At 34.4% G+C, this 19998-nt stretch overlaps 1 protein-coding gene across 7 annotated transcripts in view; it reads right to left on the reverse strand.

Moving 5' to 3' along the window:
* Eef1akmt2 (EEF1A lysine methyltransferase 2) overlaps positions 1-19998 on the reverse strand; it is a 38570-nt gene that overhangs the window by 9050 nt on the left and 9522 nt on the right. The window contains exons 4-7 of one of the 7 annotated variants that reach the window (XR_007108691.1): positions 10694-10801; positions 7654-7870; positions 2014-2131; positions 1161-1330 (exon numbers count right to left, since the gene is read on the reverse strand). The exons of 1 other annotated variant lie outside the window; for it this stretch is intronic. Coding sequence is in view for 5 of the 6 variants with exons in the window: in XM_047552179.1 (XP_047408135.1) it covers positions 2037-2131; positions 7654-7870; positions 10694-10801 (420 nt within the window). In the remaining variant the exon portion in view is untranslated. Of the gene's footprint in view, positions 1-1160; positions 1331-1381; positions 2132-7653; positions 7890-10693; positions 10802-19998 lie in introns of those variants that run through there. 5 more of the 7 variants (XM_047552179.1, XM_047552181.1, XM_047552178.1 and 2 more) reach the window with 5 other exon arrangements.

The raw sequence follows: 19998 nt of genomic DNA on the forward strand, positions 1-19998 counted from the left end.
CAGGTCTTAAACGAATACAATTTTTTAAAAACAGTTTAAACTGCCTACATTTTGAAGTAATTTCTGACTTTTTACACATTAAAAAGTTTCCCCAAAATTTCCCAAATTTCCCATACGAATTTCTTGAGCCATCTTGCGCAAGCCAAGTATCAACCTTAACAAGTGTTCAGGTAAATGAAATCTACATCTCCCCTCTCTTGTCAAAAAAAGGAAAAGGGTGTAGCACAAGACTTAGTAGTATAAGAATACTTAACCAATTAAACAAAAATTCTAGCCATAAAGAAGAATAAAATTATGGCATTTTCAGGTAAATGGATGGAAGTGGAGAATATCATGCTAAGCAAAATAAGTCAAACCTAAAAAACCAAAGGTCAAATGTTTTCCCTGATAAGTGGATAATGATACATAAAGGAGGTGAGGGGGTGGAGGGTAAGAGAAGAATGGAGGAACTTTATATTATGTAGAGGGATATGCGGGGGGGCAAGGGTATGAAAGATAGTGGAATGAGACAGACATCATTATTCTATGTACATGTATTATTACCCAGTGTGACTCTACTTCGTGTACAACCAGAGAAGTCAAAGTTTTACCCCACTTGTGCACAGTGTATCAAAATGCAGCCTGTAAAAATTTTTTTTAAATATTTATATTTAAAAAAAATTAAAAATGTTTTCAGTGTTGTAACCCAATATGCCCGAAAAGATGAAAATTGTCAAAAGTTATATAATATTTTAAAAACCTGCATTATGACTCCAACATTAAAATATTATCCCAAACACAAAACGGTATTAAGTACTAACATTCCTTATTTTTCCAAAGTGATATATACACTCACTCTCTTGCTAAATTATGGCTCCTAACTAGAACCCCTTTGTCTCTGTATACCTGAGGGCTTATATAATTGACACCACCCTTTCACAGAAGGACAAAACTCCAGTTCTTCATAGAGGCAAGCCTTTCAAGACAAGTGAAGAGATGGTGAAAAGTAATGAAGGGTTGTATGAGGCCTGAGTTGGCTGACTCTCCATGCAGAGCACACAAATCAGCACTAGCAAGTTGTTAGCAAACACCACTAACAAGGAGCTGCATAGCTCCTAAAAATAACTGCCTGACTTCTCTAAATGAATGTTACATGTAACAATCCTAGTTTCCCTACTCACCTGTAAATGCTATAAAGGTAGAGATTTGGCCCCTGGGAGGCAGACTACATAAGTAGAGAATGGGTTTTAGAGTCAGACCAGTTAAGAATTCTGATTCCAACATGCATTAGCAGTGTGTAGAAAAACTTCAGTTCTCTCAGCTTCAGTTTCCTAATATGCCCAAGAAGATACTGGAAGGATTCAAAGACATAATAATATAACTTAAAACAGGGCTAGGATATAATAATATCCCTTAGTTTTCTTAACTTCTGTTATGTGTTTATCTCTCACAGTGTGTAAAATGCCATCAGCTGCAAAATGCAGGCTCAATAAATATTTCTTGATCAACTGATAAATTTCTCCAATTTTGTTTAACTATATATGAATGCCAAGGTTTTCCCAGGTGTTAATTTTGAAAATAACCACCATTCTACCCAATAGTAGTATTTCTTATCATGTTTCATACGCTAATAAAACACTAAGAAAGCTGTTTTGCTTAATAATCTGGCCCTGGAATAGTTTGATCAAATCTTCAAAAATAGTTCAAGTCAATTGGACTTTATCGAGGCACAAAAATCAAGAATACATGCTTTTAGTAAATTCATTTACTACTTTAAAGTTTTTAACTGTTTAGAGTTACAGGAAATTATTTTAAATCAAAAAGAAAAATATTTACATTTCAAATACAAAAGATTTTAAAATTACTGTTGTTTGATCTCTAAAAACCAACTACTACATGCTCATGATTTCTTTTTTTACCAACCATTCTATGCATTCGAGATGTGTATGTATCCTGTGTACTTACTAAGCATGTTTTGACATTTGCATTTTATGTCAGGTTTACTATGCTGTGTAGCTTCTTTAAAAAAGCTACCTGAACTTGTCCCAGGAAAAGTCTCACGATTTTTGGAAAACCAATGCTGCTACACTGTTTCCAGATCTGCCTCCAAAACTGAACTTGGGTGTTGGCAGCTCTTCAAAAAGTTCAAATCCTGTCAGACAAAATTAAAATACTTTCATTAGGGATTAGACTCCACAGTTAAGATTTAAATTAATACTGTACTTTCAAATCCTTTACAAAACTGTTACTTCAAACTCTGAACGGTGACTGAATTTCATTTGGATTTCCCAATTTTACCATGTGCACGGCTTACATGTACACACTCAAAAAAACATTTTGAAGTGAACAAGGAACACACAAGACCAAAAACAAATAACAAAAAAAAAAGAAGGAGAAACAACATGTATCCCATTTGTATACAATAATAATAAAAAAAATAAATAAATAAAAAAGGAGGGAGGGTTAGTTGAGCATGGTGGCACACACCTATAATCCCAGGGGCTCACAAGGATGAGGCAGAAGGATCACAAATTTGAGACCAGCCTCAACAGTTTAGCAAGGCACAAAGAAACTTAGTAAGATCCTGTCTCAAAAAATAAAAAGGGCTGGGAATGTGGCTCAGTGTAGAGCACCCTGGGTTCAATCCCTGGTATCAAAAAATTAAATAAATAACTAAAAGAGGCTTTCTCTCCATCTCCCATTTCTTCTACTTCCTGTTCACGATCCCCTCCTACTTACACCTCCATTAGACTACTTCTCTGTTCCTTTGTAGGTAGCAGCTATGGTGTTGCATTCTTACCATGTGCCAGGCACTGTTTTTATATGTAGGAATATAATTAGTCCACATCACAAATAGAAAAAGTACATCACACATAGAAAAAGCTAAATAACTTGTAAGTAAAAAATTAATTTGTGGAAGATAAAAACATTCTGAAGATGGATGATGGTAATGGTTGCATGACAATGTGAATGTACTTAATGCTACTGAACTGTACACTTAAAAATGATTTAAGGGTTGGGGAGATAGCTCAGTCAGTAGAGTGCTTGCCTTGCAAGCACAAGGCCCTGGGTTCGATCCCCAGCACCAAAAAAAAAAAAATGATTTAAAAGGCAGGTGTGGTGGCACATGCTTTTAACCCCAGCCGGAAGATCTCAAGTTCAAGGCCAACCTGGGCAACTTAGCAGAGCATGTCTCAAAATAAAAAGAAAAGGACTGGTGATGTAGTCCCTGGATTCAATCCCCAGCAAGGAAAAAAAGATTAAAATGGTAAAATTCTTATGGGTATTTGTCCACAGTTTTTAAAAAAATAATCTGTAGAATGGTTTTGGAAGAAAAGAAACTAGTAACTTTCAAAGCAGCACATTGTGGATTTAAAAAAAAAAAAAAAAAAAACTTGGAATTAAATGTCCTGGGTTCAAGTTTGAGGTTTCCCTCTTACTGAGAGAGATGATGATGAAAGTAAGACAGCAAAGAGGTTCCTGGTTTCCCCACCAAGGTTTCATAGTGCTTTCAAAGAACTGTTTCTACCAATGGCCAGATTCAGGAGCTGCTGACCTCCAGCAAGCTTACCAGCACAGCCACCTTCCACCCTGCACAATGCAGCCCTCCTGGGGTGGCAGTGGTGAGCATCTCTATCTTTTCTCCAGCAAAATGCAGAAGAACCCAAGGTGCATGTGCAGAATGTCATGTCAAGTTCAAACAGCAAATGTGCAGAAAAATCAAGATCATGTACAACAGCAGACTATACTTTTCTAAGCCCACTCTTTTCATCTGTATAAGCTTTGGTCCTTTCAAACTCAGGAAGCAATCTGGGAACCCTAATCTGTGAACTATCTCCCTTGTACTCGAGCAGAAGTCCCAAGAAAACCTCACTCAGATGGTCTTGAGCTTGCCTCTTCTTGATTTCTATATCAAATGGAGCAAAAGAAGGCTTGAATGAGCTGGTAACACTAAGAGCTTATAACATCAAAATGAGCTGGCAACATCAAAAAGCTAAACTTTGCCTTTCTGGGATTTCTGTTCAAAACTAAGCAAAAGAACCCCAAAGCCGACTGGTAACAAAGGTGCGTTCTCCAGGATCCCAAGTTCTACACAAGGAGGTTACAGATATTAATGCCCATGTGGAACTTGCAATGATTTTGTGTAGATTCAAAAAAATGGATGTGTTTTCTAAACTATAAAATTAAGATGCAAATTAAACATTTTACTACTTTGTCTTTTAAAAGTAACAGCAGGGCCAAGAATATATATAGTTCAGTGATACAGCACTTGCCTGTTTACACAAGGCCCAGGTTTGATCTTTTATAACAATAAAATAAAAATAAAGCTGGAAGGTCACTCACTAAAAATGTTAATCTATAGTTTCCTTCAGTGATATGACTAATAGTTGTGAGGATTTCTTTTTCTTTGGGTGACTGGGTTCTCCATTCCCTAAGCTTCCATGCTTTGCACTCAAATAAGTGTGGTAAACAGAAAAAAAAAATGTTAAAAAGGTTATATATTATGGTATCAACTGGACTTTAATACTTTATTTCACTACATATTCTAATTTATATTCTTGACTAAACTTTGCCAAATCTTAATAACTAAATACTAAAATGCTCATTAAAACCTGATGATAAGGCCGGGCACAGTGGCATACAACTATAATCCCAGTTATGGGAGGCTGAGGTAAGAGGATCACAAGTCTAAGCAAGATCCATTCTAAAAAATAAAAAGGGGGCTGGAGATATAGTTCAGCTGACAGAGTGCTTGCCTCGCAAGCTTTGCCTTGCTTGCTGAGTTCAATCCCCAGCATTACAAAAAATAAATTAATTAATAAAAAGGGCTGGGGATGTAGCAAGATCCATTCTCAAAAACTAAAAAGGGCTGGGAATATAACTCAGTGGTAGAGCCCCTCTGGGTTCAATCCCCAATACTGGAAAAGAAAAAACAAACTGATCATAAGAAAACTTCCAAAGGAAAACAAGACATTTAATAACATATTTTAATGCTGGAAAATACAGCCACTATGTTGGGTACATGGGTGCATACTATATTTGTTTTCAGAAACTTTTACCTATGCTTAAAAATAAAAATTTTCACAAGAAAATAGAGCTGTGTCAGTTTTCCAGAAACAACTTTTTAGCTCACAGAACCTAATCCTACGGAATTTAAGTTTTTATATTTCAGTATACAATGCACCAAAATCTTAACTAGTGATTATATTCCACTGATAGTTACAAATGATTTTATTATATCTATATCTTATGTATTGGGGCTATTAATATTTTCAATTTTATTCAGAAAGACTCAGGATTATGTCTGTAGTAGAATACATTGTTGTTTTAATAAAGTAGTTGTAATAAATTCAAGTTCTTTGGACATCAAATTAAAACAACCTAGTATCTGGCAAGTGATTAAAGTTATCCCTCACTAGAATGACAACACAAAATGGTCATACTATATGAGTAGGACTATCTAGAAAAAATTCAAGATTCATTTCAACAGTTTTATGAACATTTACATTTCAAATGAGGAAAGAAGCAAAGAATCTTAAAAGCCTGGTGAGGCAAGTTTTGAATAAGGTCAATCTGAACAGGCCTTCTTCAGCAGTGATGAGTGGTAGGATCCTCTTTTACTGACCTCTAACTCCAAACACCATTTTCTAAGAGACTCATGCCTAAAAAATGTCATTCAATGGTATGTAATGATTTAAACATTTCCTGTTATAACATTTTGCTTATTTTAGTTTTGTATTTAGTTCTAAAACTGAACGTAAAGAGTTTACTCAACAGTTTTCAGACACAGACACATTTTTAAGTACTCTATACCAGGCTGAAGTCTGTTCCTCATTATCAAAGACAGACAAATATGTTTTTGTCTGCTGGTTCCAGGGGTAAAAGAGAACACCTGTATTTAAAAACCAGGAAAGAAACTTGCCCTACACAGTGTAACTGTGAGCATTTATTAAAACTGTCAAGCTTCAGGAAAAGGGAAAGATTATTGATACTGGGCCTCAACAGTTCTAAAGGAAACAAATTTAACATGGAAGATAATAAAATTAATGGCATAAAAGACAATAATTCTCATTTTCTAGAGGCAATGGTAATGAAGCCACAAGCTCACATTTCCAGCCTCAAACACTTCAGGTTTTACATTATATAACATGTCAAACTCATTGAGTGAACACAAAAGGACATGTGTTAGGAGTTCTCCATAGCGGGCTGGAGTTGTGGCTCAGTGGTAAAGCACTTGCCTAGCAAGCTTGAGGCACTGGGTTCAATTCTCAGCACCACATATAAATAAATAAAACAAAGGTCCTTTGACAACTATACAAATATTTAAAAAAATAAAAAAGAGTTCTCCGTAGCTGAGTGCACTGGTGTACACCTGTAATTTCAGCAACTCCAGTAGCTGAAGCAGGAGGATCACAAGTTTGAGGCCAACCTCAACCATTTAGCAAGGACCTAACGAACTTAGAGAGATTCCGTCTCAAAAAATGAAAAGGGCTAAGGATATGGCTCAGTGGTAAAGCACCTCAATCCCCAGGACCAAAAACAAAGAAAAGCAAAAAAAAAAACACACTCGCCTAACACGCATGAGGCCCTAGATTCAATCCTGAGTACCACATAAAATAAAATAAAAGTACTGTGTCCACCTACAACTAAACAAAATATTTTGAAATAAGTAAATAAATAATAGTACACAGTAAACTGCTTCCTTAAGGTAATGGATTGTCATTAGCTTGTGCCAGGATCAAAATTTTTCAAATATTTAGTACTGATAACGTCACTTATTAAGACTTCACCCTGAAAATTCCTCCCAATCGTCTAAAAGAAAAAATTAATGCCAATCTCAAAAGAATTCTAAGAAACAAGCAAATGCCTAAACATTCTCAAAATACTTTCCCGGAAATGCCCGGGCACTGTATAAATAAACTGGCAGATAAAATATTCCTTAAAACATTCAAGGGAATAGTCTGTCAAAGAACTCAAAATGCTCTGTGTATAGATTATAGTTCCTCAATCCTCACCAGACCCCAATTAGTAAAGATAGCACTGATTACACTTGGCTATTGGGACAAAAAAGGATATTGACTTGGCACCAAAATTGTGAAAAAGGCAGAAATTTCCTCAAGAATAAGTAGGAAGAACTTCTCGCAATTCTTCAATTTTGTTTCTTGTGATGTTAAAAATAACTGTTCTATACACACTGAAAACAAATACTAAATACTGAAATGACCACTAGAGCAAGATTATATATAGAATAACTATAAAATTTAAATTCTCATGATGTAAGACCTTAAAAAATTACTATATTCATTTGCATTATTACAGATTTGCCAGTGAATCAGTACACTGAAGTCAAAAGCACAATATATACACTTTTTGATGCTCTAAAATAATAGGTTGTATCACTTAAAGAACTTGATTTTTATAGGCTCATATATTTAATACTTAACTGCCAGGATTTCTGGGGAAATTCTTAAAAAGGCCTCTGGATCTCAACCAATGTTATTTCTCTGTGCTTTGTATATATAGTTAAAAGTTATTACCAAGGTCATTAACAGAGAAGAAAAGCAGGCAATTGCACAAACAGGAAAGTAAAACACTATAACACCGAGGGGAAAACCTACTTAAATACAAGAAACCTGAAGTAAGCACATGGTTAAATATCATGCAGCCATTTACCTTCACTGAATTCATTTAGCAACTCTTCCTTGGTCCAATTACATGAAGTTATTAGAAAAAAACCTTTTACTCTTAACACCCTGGAGAGAGATTTCACATACTGCTTCCTCTTCTCAACTGCATTGTCAGGATTAAGGCTGATGGCATCAAAAGTTCCTTTGTCAATACAAATATGAAATCCAGACAGCTTTGTGGAAAGATTCAAAAAGTCTTCTACCTAAATTAAAAATCAATGTCTGTATGAGAAAAATTAAGACATAATCTTTAAAGAATTTAGGTGACAACTTGTAAAAAGTCATGAATAAAAACCCATTAATTATAATGGCATTTTACATATAATAAACATATCTTCAATTTTATAGCTAACTTTTATGAGTTTCATTCCAAAATCATTGAAGCCAAGATTAGTACCAAAGGCTGATAGGGTTTCCTGGACATTCCAAATGTCTGCAAATCAGGAAACAAATCGAAACCAGGAGCAGCACTGTCTAATAATACTTGCACATTACGGTGCTCACAAGTCTGGTTTATGAAAAAGTTGTTTCTGACAAAGAGTAAAATATTTGACATATTTAGCAAACTGACAAAAATTTATTTAATTCAGGTCACTGGAAATAAGATTTTTAACTTATATTCCTAGTCGTGTGACCTAAAGTAAACCTGGTAAATCAGAAGTTCTTTTGCTTTGCAGCAGCCTACAAACCTATTACTGAGTATAATAAATGGCATGAAGCTTAAGAAATTAAATGAATGTTTTAAGCTTGATTATTTAACTTGGTAAATATCACAAACTTTAGATTTTTACAGTCATGTTATCAGCAACCTGTTTTCAAAGACCCAATACAATTCAAGTATTTGAAACAGCGATTTTTTTCAATTTATAAATTGGTCTTTATTCTTAAAAGCTACTTTTCAAAAATATTCAGTAATTAGTTCATGATTAGTCACACAAATTTAATAAATTGTAAAGAGTTTTATCTAAAACTCCAACTGACTTAAACATGTGCATATTATGTACTTATGTTTGAAAATGGTTTTTTTCCTCTCCCCCATAGCCAAAGTACAGAATTCATTATACTCAAAGTAATGACTACCACCCTGAAAAGCTAACTTCAGAGACGCTTCCTCATACCAAATACCTGTATAAATCTACTCCTGTACTCAGCAAAAAGACTGTTTATACTGATGTGCAGGTAGTTTTCAAACACAAGATATAACAGTAAATTAAACAGAAAAAGTTCATTATTAGAATATAACATACATTTTATAAAGGGAGAGATAAACAATTAATAAGCTGCTATGGTTTCAGTGTGTCTTCCAGAATTTGTATACTGGAAATTTAACCTCCAAAGTCATATGTCTGGAAGTAGGACCTTTGGAAGGTGACTAGGTCATGAGAGTTCTCCTCATAAATGGTTTAATGGGTTATTGAAAAAGTGGCTCTGTAACAAAAATAAACTCTTGTGGCACACTTGCCCCGTCCTATGTGACGTCCTTTGCAAAGTTAAGATCCAGGAAGGCCCTCACCAGTGTCATGCTCTTGGACTTCCCAGCCTCCAGACCTGTGAGCTAAATAAACCTTTATTTTCATATATTACCCAGGCTGTGGTATTCAGTTACGAAAAAGAAAAAGAAAAAAAAAAAAAAATACCCTAAGACATAAGCTAAACAATTTTAATAAAGGACAATTAAGAAAATAAAAATAGTAATAAGACAGTAGGTGACTGGGAAGAGAAATATTTTGGAAGTAGTCTAGAAAGGCATCTCTAAGGTAATATTTGGGCAGAGATGAGTGATAAGAACAAGCCAAAACTGCTAAGATCTGGGGCAAGAAGAGTGTAAGCAGAGGAATAAGGACCAAAGAACACGCTTGACATGTGTCAGGAAGAGAAAGACAGCCAGGGTGACTGTGGAGTAATGGTTAAAGGGGAAAACAAGTAAGAAATGAGCAACTCTGTGAGGTTGGGTTTGGGTTCCTTTTCAAAGGAAAGTCAAGGGCAGATTGTGAGCAAGGAAATTATGTGAATTGATTTACTTTATTTATTTATTGGGTACTAGGGATTAAACCCAGAGGCACTTTAACACAGAGCCACACCCAGTCCTTTTTATATTTTTTTAATCTGAGACAGGTCTCACTAAATAGCTGAGGCTAGCCACAAACCTGTGATCCTTCTGTCTCAGCCTGGAGTCACTGAATTATTATAGGCATGCGCAAGAGTGTCCAGTTGATTTACATTTTAAAAGATCCCTCTGGCTAGCCTGTAGTACATGGGCATCGGAGCTGCAAGTTTGAAAATACGGCAAAATAGAGGGCTTCTTGCCACAGTGGTCTACACAAGAAATGATGGTAGCTTGGACTCAGCAGGTAGCAGTTTAAGTATAAAGGAATGTTCACATTCCTGATATACTCCAAAAATAAAACTAACAAAACTGGACAGAGGATTCAAAGGAAAGAAAGACTCAAGGATGACTCCCTGGGTTTTGGGTTAGTGCAAGATGGTGAAAAGTGGTATCATATTTAATAGAGATAGGAAAGACTAGGAAAAGCATGTTTAAGGAGGAGCATATTTCATTTTGGGCTAATCAAGCTGAGAGACTATTAGTTATTCTAGTGGAACTTTAGGCAGGTATTACATAATTCTAGAGATCAGACAAGAGGTTTGGCTAGAAATACACATTTAGGAGTCATGATCTCACAGAGTCTAGGACACAAAAATAAACTCAATGATCTTTGGGGGTATCATATGGTAATTCTAGGAACCCACAGCTTTTTAATCTGGTTAGACCACAAGTATTATTGTGTTTTTGCAAACATGCTGAGGAGTAGTATATGAACACACATATACACAAGGAAGAAGAGTAATCCTCCTAAACTAACTAAATTAAAATTTTAATAGTCATTTTTAAATGTTTCAATTTGTACTATTTATACTTACTTTGAATTCAAAAGATGTTAACAGATAAATATACTTTGGAAACATTTAAATTTTATAACTTCTATTATAAACAAAAATTATAGCAACATTAAAAAAATAGTTACCTTCAACTTAATATTAGATAACCCTTCTTTCTCTATAATATTTCCAGAGAGTTGAATTGCAGAAGGAGAGTAATCAATTCCAGTAATATTAGAAAAACCAAATTTGGCCTAGAGACAGAGAAACAATTTTATACTTTAGTTTAAAAGTTTTAATATAATGCTTTGTCTATGAATTACAACATTCCTTTAGTAATGGAGTTGTTTTAACTTTGTTATAGATCAAATGGCATATAATATTCAACAATGCACCATGTTTAAATTTTATTGTAGATTCTAAATAGAAACCCAAAGTTTACATTTCTGTGACAATTCATTTGCTTTTATAAATACTTGATTTCTTTTTCAAAAGGAAATTCATTTTCTCAAAGATAATAAAAATGTATGTATGAGCCTCAGGCAGAAAAATGTAATATTTACTTCTGATGCTAATCTGTACCAATTCATATATAAATGTGTCATAAATTTTATTTAATCCAATAAAGTATATGAATCAATTAAATGCATATGTAGGAAGTTATTGATTTTAAAAATTTTTCCTCAGTGTAATTATAAGTATTCAATGCTCCACTAGCCATGTGATTAATCATCCTATTTGCATAGTACTTTTCCATTTTTTAAATATTCCATATATTTCATTAGAATTTACAAAAACTCTGTGCATTTCGCTGGACAGCTACTAATAAGCCAAGGAGTTAAAGAAAGCTAACTGGACTTGAGGGTTTTGTTGTTTATTAGTCATAAAACCTGCTAGGGTGTGTGGTACCTGATGTGAAAGCACGGTGACTTCATCCCATCCCCTAACTATAATGAACAGTTTTAGACCAATGAAGCTAAAAATAATTTCAAAGGAAATACATTTAAAAAAGAGGGGGGAAAAAAAAAAGAAGCTGCAAAATACTATGGCCCGAAATTCTCTTGGTGTTTTTCACCATTTACTAAATGGTTACCACCTTTAAAACTTAACCTACTCTCACATCACCCACTCAGACTTACCTAGACTTCTCAACCCCAAGAGACTGATTCCTAATCTAAATTCAATGAATAAATATACCAATCAATTTCCACAGGACATTTTCTCCTTTTAATTACTTTTATATTTAATCTTGAGGTTTAAATATCTCCTTTTTTGATGCCAACCTCCTACACTTTTAGCTGTCTCCCTCCCAACTTGGAATTTTCATTTTTTTCTCTTTTCCCCAAAGATTTTTTCCTCTATCTGGCCTAGAACCCAAAGATTTTTTCCTCTATCAGGCCTAGAACCCAGGATGAGTCTACTGATTCTTAAACGTTCCTTCTCTCATGCCTGGTTTTTTTTTGTTTTGTTTTGTTTTGTTTTTCCTTTTTAGTTATACATGACAGAAGAATATATTGTGACATATCATACATACATGGAATATTGCTTCCCATGCTCGTGGTTGTACATGATGTGGAGTTTCACTGGTTGCATATTTATTCTTATAGCACAACTTATTGAAAATATGTAGACTTTAGGTTTCTAGAACAATCACTTGGAGCCTCAAACTATCTCACATTCAATTTTTGGCACTCAATGAAAAATAAGCAGACATTCAAGCAAAAAATAAATGATCAAAAACTAAAGAGAGAAACTAACATTAGAAACAGACCCAAAGGAGAAGCAAATAAAAGAATTACCAGAAACAGATTTTAAAACAACTGAAATAAATGACAATGACAAGATGGAGAACCCTGGCAGAGAACTAAGAACTTTAACAATGAATTGAATAACAGAACTAAAACATGTAATAATTAAATTAAGAAACTCAAGGGTGGGCTTGATAGTTTAGACACAGCAAAATAAATTTTTTAAAATGAAGAAAATATCCCTCTTAAACACAGAGTGACAAAGATATGAAAAATTAAAACGTCTAAAAACTCTAATGTGGCACAGAATATAAGCTTTAATATAAAAATATATGTAAACTTAGAAGAAGAAATGAGACTGGGGTAGAAAAGAAAAGGTATATGGTTAAGCGTTTTGCTATACTGACAAAAGGCCCTAAGTCACAGATACAGGAAGCCCTATAAATGCAAAGCAAGACAAAAACAAAGAAAACCACACTTAGATATCATATTATTTCTGAAGAAAACCAAAAACAGAAAAATCTCAAAAGTATTCAGGGAGTAGAGATGAGGAGCACAAAGGGACAGATTACCTTCAAAAGGTCAGCAGGTTTACAGTTGACAGTAAGTCATTAACAATAGAAGCCAGAAGACATGAAATAAAATTTATCTAGCAAAAGTATCTTCCAAAAATGTAGGCAAACAATGGAAAAGTACTAAAAAAGCAATGGTCATCAATAGGTGCTAAATAACAAAAAGGCAAACAACCAAACATTGTAAGTCACATATGTATGCCACCACCTATAAATGTACTTGCCAAAAAAATCAAAAGAATTTAAAATCTCCGAATCAGGGGTCATCAACTTTGGATGGAATTTTCAACGTACATAATAGTTATATTTAAGACAACTATAACATAAAGGAGGGAAGGGGCAAGAAGGTAGAGTTCAACAGGAAAGCACTTGCCTAGCATGCTCAAGGACTTGATTTAGATGTCCAGCACCCCAGAGAACACACACACACACACACACACCAAGATAAAGAACCCATACATGGCCTCCTGGCTCAGTGGCACATACCTCTAATCCCAGCGGCTCCAGAGGCTGAGGTAGGAGGATCACAAGTTCAAAGCCAGCCTCAGCAAAAGCGAGGAGCTAAGCAACTCAGTGAGACCCTGTCTCTAAGTAAAATACAAAAAAGGGCTAGGGATGTGGCTCAATGGTCAAGTGCCCCTGAGTTCAATCCCCCAAAAAAGAGCCCATACGTGGATAAAAAAAAAAAAAAAAAAAAAAAGAACCCGTACATGATAAGGATTTAACATTCCATAGTAGACTGCAGGGCTGGGGTTGTAGACAGAGCACTTGCCTGAGCACGTGTGAGGCACTGGGTTAGATCCTCAGCACCACGTAAAAATAAAATAAAATAAAGGTACTGAGTTCATCTACAACTAAAAATATTTCCTTAAACCCTAAAAAACAATTATTTAAAAAAAAAAAAAGTACACTGTGGTTGGGTGCAGTGGCATACACAGGTAATCCAAGTAACTCGGGAGGGGCTGAGCCAGGAGGATTGTTAAGTTCAAGGCCAGACTCAGCAACTTAGGGAAGCCTTAAGTAACTTAGAGAGACCCTGCCCCAAAACAGAAAGTAAAAGGAGCTTGGTGGTAAAGTGCTCCTGGGGTTCAATCCCCAGTACCAAAAGAGTATACTTGCAAAAACTGTATGTAATATAATCTATATAGCAACCACTAAATAAAGCTAGACAGAGAGATATAGTCAAATCAATCACTAAAACAGGTATGCAAAGGGTTATATACAAGAAGATATATATAAATTAAAATGGAATGCTTAAAAAAATGTTCAAAAAAAAAAAAAAAAGCAGGAAGGCTAGGCATGGTGGCACACGTGTGTAATCCCAGTAGCTCAGGAGGCTGAGGCAGGAAGATCGCAAGTTGGCCACAACTTAGTGAGGCCCTAAGCAACTTAGCAGGACCCCGTCTCTAAATAAAAAATAAAAAGGGCTAGGGATGTAGCTCAGTGGTTAAGCACCCCTTAAAAAAATGTAGACCTAAATTCGAAAACATTAAAGATAAATGTCTCAAATACACTAGTTAAAACACAGAGATTATTAGAATGGATAAAAGGCATGACCTAACTATATGCTGGTTCCAAGAATTCACTTCAAATACAATTGATGAGGAGAGGTTAAAAGGAAAAAGATGAAAAAAATATACTACACCAAAACTAACCAAAAAGAAGTCAACCAAAAAGTAGCCAACTAGGATGGCTATTATCAAAAAGACAAACTGTGTATATAATTAGAAGAAATTTTTAAAATTTTTTTAAATTAAAGAAAAAACAATAAAAGTGCTAATTAGAATATGGAAAATTTAAACATTCCTACACTGATCATTAAAATGTAGAACAGTACAGCCATGGTGGAAAACAATAGTTCCTCAAGTCCAGAATATGACTCAACAATTCTACTCTTAGGTATATACCCCCAAAAAGTAAAAACAGACAGAAACACTTTCACACAAATTTTCATAACAGCATTTTTCATAAGTGCCAAAAACAGAAACAACCTACAATGAATGGATAAATAAAATGTGGTATTATCCATACACCAGATTATTCGGTCATATAAAGGAATGAAGTTCTGATGTGGATAAATCTTAGCAACATTATGTTAAGCGAAAGAGACCATACACAAAAATCCACATACGAAATGTCAAGAACAGACAAATTCAAAAAGACAGACAGCAAGCAGATTAGTGGTTGCTAGGGGCTAAAGGGAAATGAGCATGCAAAGTGAATGCTGATGAGTACAGAGATCATTTTTGGAGTGAAAAAAATATTTCTGAATTAAAACAGGTGTACAACTTCATGAATATACTAAGAAGCACTTAACTGTAAACTTTAAAAGGGTGAATTACATCTCAATTTAAATAAAAAAGATGAAATGGGTTATTACCATCAACGTAAAATTCAAAGCAAAGTTTAAAAAGCAACATTATATAGTAAGGGTCAATTCATCAATCTACACACCCTCATATAAAAACATGCAAATCTTAAATGTGTACTCTAAAAGATAACAGAAAAATCCCCCAAGACTCAGAAATTAAACAACAGAATTCCAAATAATCCATGGATAAAAGAGAAAAAATAGAAAATACTTTGGACTGAGAGAAAATAAAAACACAAAATATCACACTTTGTGAGCTGTAACAGTGCTTACTGATAAATTCACAGCATTAAATATTTATATTACAAAAGTCTCAAATTGTTAAGATTCCACTTCAAGAAGCTTAACAAATGGAGCAAACTGAACCAAAACAAGGAAAAGAAACAAAAGAAAGAAATCTCCAGGCTAAATGGCTTGATAATTCTACCAAACATACAAGAAACAATATGGACTCTACAATCTCTTCAAAAATCAAAACGGAGGGAATGTTCCCCAAATCATTTTATGAAGACAGTCAACACCGTCCCAAGTCCAATATCAGAGACAGTACAAGAAAGGAAGATGTTACCAACATTTTCTGTAAATATAAATGCAAAAATTCTCATCAAAATATTAACAAATTGATCCCAGGAAAATAAAAACAGAATACACTATGTACCAACTGGGGCTTATTCTGGGAAAGCAATGTTGGGTCAACATCTGAAAAAACAAAATCAACATAATCTACTATACTAACCATCTAAAGAAGAAAAACATCATGATCATATCCACTGATCTAATTTTATTTTATTTTTTTTCCTTAAACTCAACATTCATTCTGGAAATACAAAGAAACTTCCTCAACTTGATAAAGGTCATCAAAAAAAAAAAAAAATTATCCTACAAGTAACATTACACTTACTGGTAAGAAAATGAAACTTTCCCCAAAACTGGAACAAACAAGAATACCCCCTCACAACTCTTCATCAACATTGTACTGGAAGTCTACCCAAAGTAATTAAAAAGAAATCAAAGGTCTAAAAAATGGAAAGGAAGAAATAAAACTGCCCCTATGTACAAACAACATGGTTATCTGCATAGAAAATCCCAAGAAATCCACCATAAAACTCATCCAATTAATAAATGCAATATTGCAGAGTACAAGTTCAGCCAATTTGCAATAAGCAATACCAATATGGTTGATATAAAAATAACCACACTCTGGCAACAATTAAGAAACTGAATCTCAAAAACAATACCATTTAAAAATAGCTCTGGGGAAAAAAAGATGTCTAAAAAATATGTACAGGATCTAAATAAATGAAAAGACATTAAGTTCATGGATTGGAAGACTCAAGATACTAAAAGTTATCAGTTCTCAAATTAAGGATTCAGTTCAATCCCAATCAAATTCTCAGCATGAATTCTTCTGCAGACATAGACAATCTAATTCTCAACTTAGAAACATAGGACTATAAGCCTAAATAATGAAAAAGAGGGAAAAAAACTGGAAGAATCATACTACTCAATTTTAAAATTAAATTTAAAAAGTTACGTTAATCAAGTATTAGTAAAGAGATAGACAACATACATCAATAAAATAGTATGCAGAGTCCAGAAACAGACTCCACAAATACATATGGTCAAATGATTTTTCATGAAAATGGAAAGACAATTCAATGAAGAAAGGACAGCTTTTTAACAAATGGTAATAGAACAACTAGATATCTATTTGCTTAAAAAAAAGAAAACCTCAACCGAAACATATTTATATACACATTAAAAATTATGCAAAAATTCAAATTTACAGTTGTAAAACTATAAAACTTAAAAAAAAAAAAAGGAAAAGGGGAAGAAGCAAAGAATTATTAGCTTTGACACCAAAAGCACAATATACAAAAGACAAACTCAGTAAATAAAATTATGAAGTTTTGTTCTAAGAAGGATCCTGGGAAGAGGATGAGGAGGAAACTATAGACTAGGAGGGGAAAAAATTGTAATCACATACCAGCGAAAGGACTTGTATCCAGAATATATTTTTAAAACTCCAAAATACAACAAGAAAACAGACAACCACTTTTAAAAGGGACAAAAAAGTCTTGAAATTTCACCAAAGACAATATATGGATGGCAACTAAGCAAGTGAAACCCAGGTTAAACACCATTAGCCATTAGGGAAATACAAATTAAAACCATGATTTAAGGGCTGGAGCTGTAGTTCAGTAGCAGAGCATTTGCCTAGCATGTGTGAGGCACTGGGTTCAATCCTTAGCACTGCATACAAATAAACAAATAAAATAAAAGGCAATCTGTCCGTACACAACTAAAAAAAATTTTTTTAAACATGATCTGATCCCACTATATGCATATTTAGAATGGCTAACAGAAATTTTTTAAAATATTGACAATTAAAACTATCAGCAAGGTCATGGACCAACTGAAACTATTATGCATTGCCCGTATACATAAAAAATGGGAATGAAGTCAGACATGGTCACACATGCCTGTAATTCCAGAAGCTCAGGAGGCTGAGGCAGGAGGATTACAATTTCAAAGCCAGCCTCAGCAATTTAATGAGACCCTGTCTCAAAATAAAAAATGAAAAAAAAGAACTAGGGGCATGGCTCAGTGGTTAAGACCCTGAGTTCAATCCCTGGTCCCCGCCAAACAATGGAAAATGGTTTGGCAGTTTATAATAAAGTTTAATGTATTTACACTAGAGAAATTAAACATATGTTCAAATAAAAACCTGACACCAAAAACTTCCATCAACCCAAATGGCCTCCAATAAGTAAATGGATGAATAAACTGTGATACATCCATACAACAGAATGCTTCTCAGCAATGAAGAGTACTGACTATTGACACATGCAAAAAATGTAGGCGACCCTCAAAGAACTATGCTGAAGTAAAAAAGACTACTTCAAAGGCTTATATACCACATAATTCCATTCCACAGAACATTCTCAAACCCTAGACTGATAATGAGAACAGACGAGTGGCTAAAAGTGTGGCATGTGTAGTATGCGTTTTCCGATGAACTTCTCTGTATCCTGACTGTGCTGGTGATTACGTGAATCCCTACATGTGTTAAAGTTCACAGGACAGCTGGGCATAGTGGCACACACCTGTAATCCCAGCAATGCAGGAAGCTGAGGCAGGAGGATTGCAAGTCTCAGGCCTGCCTTTGCAAGTTAGTGAGACCCATTTCAAAATACAAAAAGTTTTAAAGATAGGGGCTGGTGATGTATCTCAATGGTAAAGCACTCTGGGTTCAATCCCCAGTACTGCAAAAGAAAAAGAAAATGTAAAGTCTCCTCAAATTGATCCATATATGCACAATAATTCCAATTAATCCCAGCTGTTTTTTTTCTAGAAGTGATAAAACTAATTCTAAAATCTAAACGAAAGGCAAAGGCCTAATTACCAATAGACAACACAACAGTGGCAAAGAGACCCAAGTTGGACAACTTACATTAACCAAGTATGGAGACTTAAAAAACTGAAGCAATTATAGCAACGTAAGACCAAAAAGGAACAGACCAGAGAATCCAGAAAAGGCCCAAACATACACTGTTACTTGACTTATGACAGAGGTGCTACAGTACACTGGTGGAAAGACAGGACGTTTCAATAAATGGTGCTGGGTTGTCTGGATAGTCACAGAAGAAAATAGACCTCAAGCACCCAGAACAATTGAGAGGGAATTAAATGTGGAAGAAAACAATAAAGCATCTTTAAGAAAACAGGGAAATATCTCCAGAATTCCGGGCAGGCAAAGATATCTTAAACAACAAACAAAAGCAACAGCTGACAAAAAATATGGAGGGCTGGGAATGTAGCCCAGTGGTAGGGTGCTTGCCTAGCACACACAAGGCCCTGGGTTCCATCACTAGGACCAAAAAAGAAAAAAATTGAACTTCTGTTTGTTGAAACCAAAAAACTTGTTTGTTTAAAGATTCTATTAGCCCATAATCCCAGCTTCTCGGGAGTCTGAAGAGATAAGACTGAATTTGAGGCCAATAAACAACAACAACAAAAATCTATTAAATAAAAAGGTGAAAAGGCAAGTCACAGACTGGATGAAGACATTTCCAAGACCAAGGTCAATTGTACCCAAGTGGCAAATAAGCAACTGAAAAGGTGTTCAATATTGCTAGTCTTTAGAAAAACATAAATTAAAACCCTAGCAAGAAATTGCTACAGTTAATACCAAAAACAGCTCATTTGTGATGACAGAAATCACAATGGTGGCTTACCTTGTAAAGGGAATGAGTGGAGTGTACACAAAAGGATTCTATGGTACTGGAAATGTTTTATGTAAATTTCTATCAGTCTAGTGAGAAACACTAAGGTGTTCATTTTGTAAAAACTATTCTCAAGACACGCTCACTTTTCTATATAAATTATATACTTCATTTAAGAAATTCACATTAAAAAAGAAAAAAATTTCCCATAAGCTACTCCATATCTAAGTGGTTTCACCAGTGAATTCTACCAAACATTTACACACACTTTCATTTAATGAGGCCAACATAACCTGACACCAAAACTTGATAAGAAAATGATAAGAAAATTACAAGATAGTCTCTATCATGGACAAAGTTGTAAACAACCTAAAAAAATTAAAAATTACACAGAATCCAATGATATATAGAAATTGGATTTATTCCAAGAAAGAACTTAACATTTAAAAATGGGTTAATGTAATTCACCAACACCAACAGACTAAAAGAGAAAAATCATGATTATCCGGATAGAGAAAAAACATCTGATAATTA

This window comes from Sciurus carolinensis, chromosome 5, assembly GCF_902686445.1.
Source record: "Sciurus carolinensis chromosome 5, mSciCar1.2, whole genome shotgun sequence".
NCBI classification, from domain to species: Eukaryota; Metazoa; Chordata; class Mammalia; order Rodentia; family Sciuridae; genus Sciurus; species Sciurus carolinensis.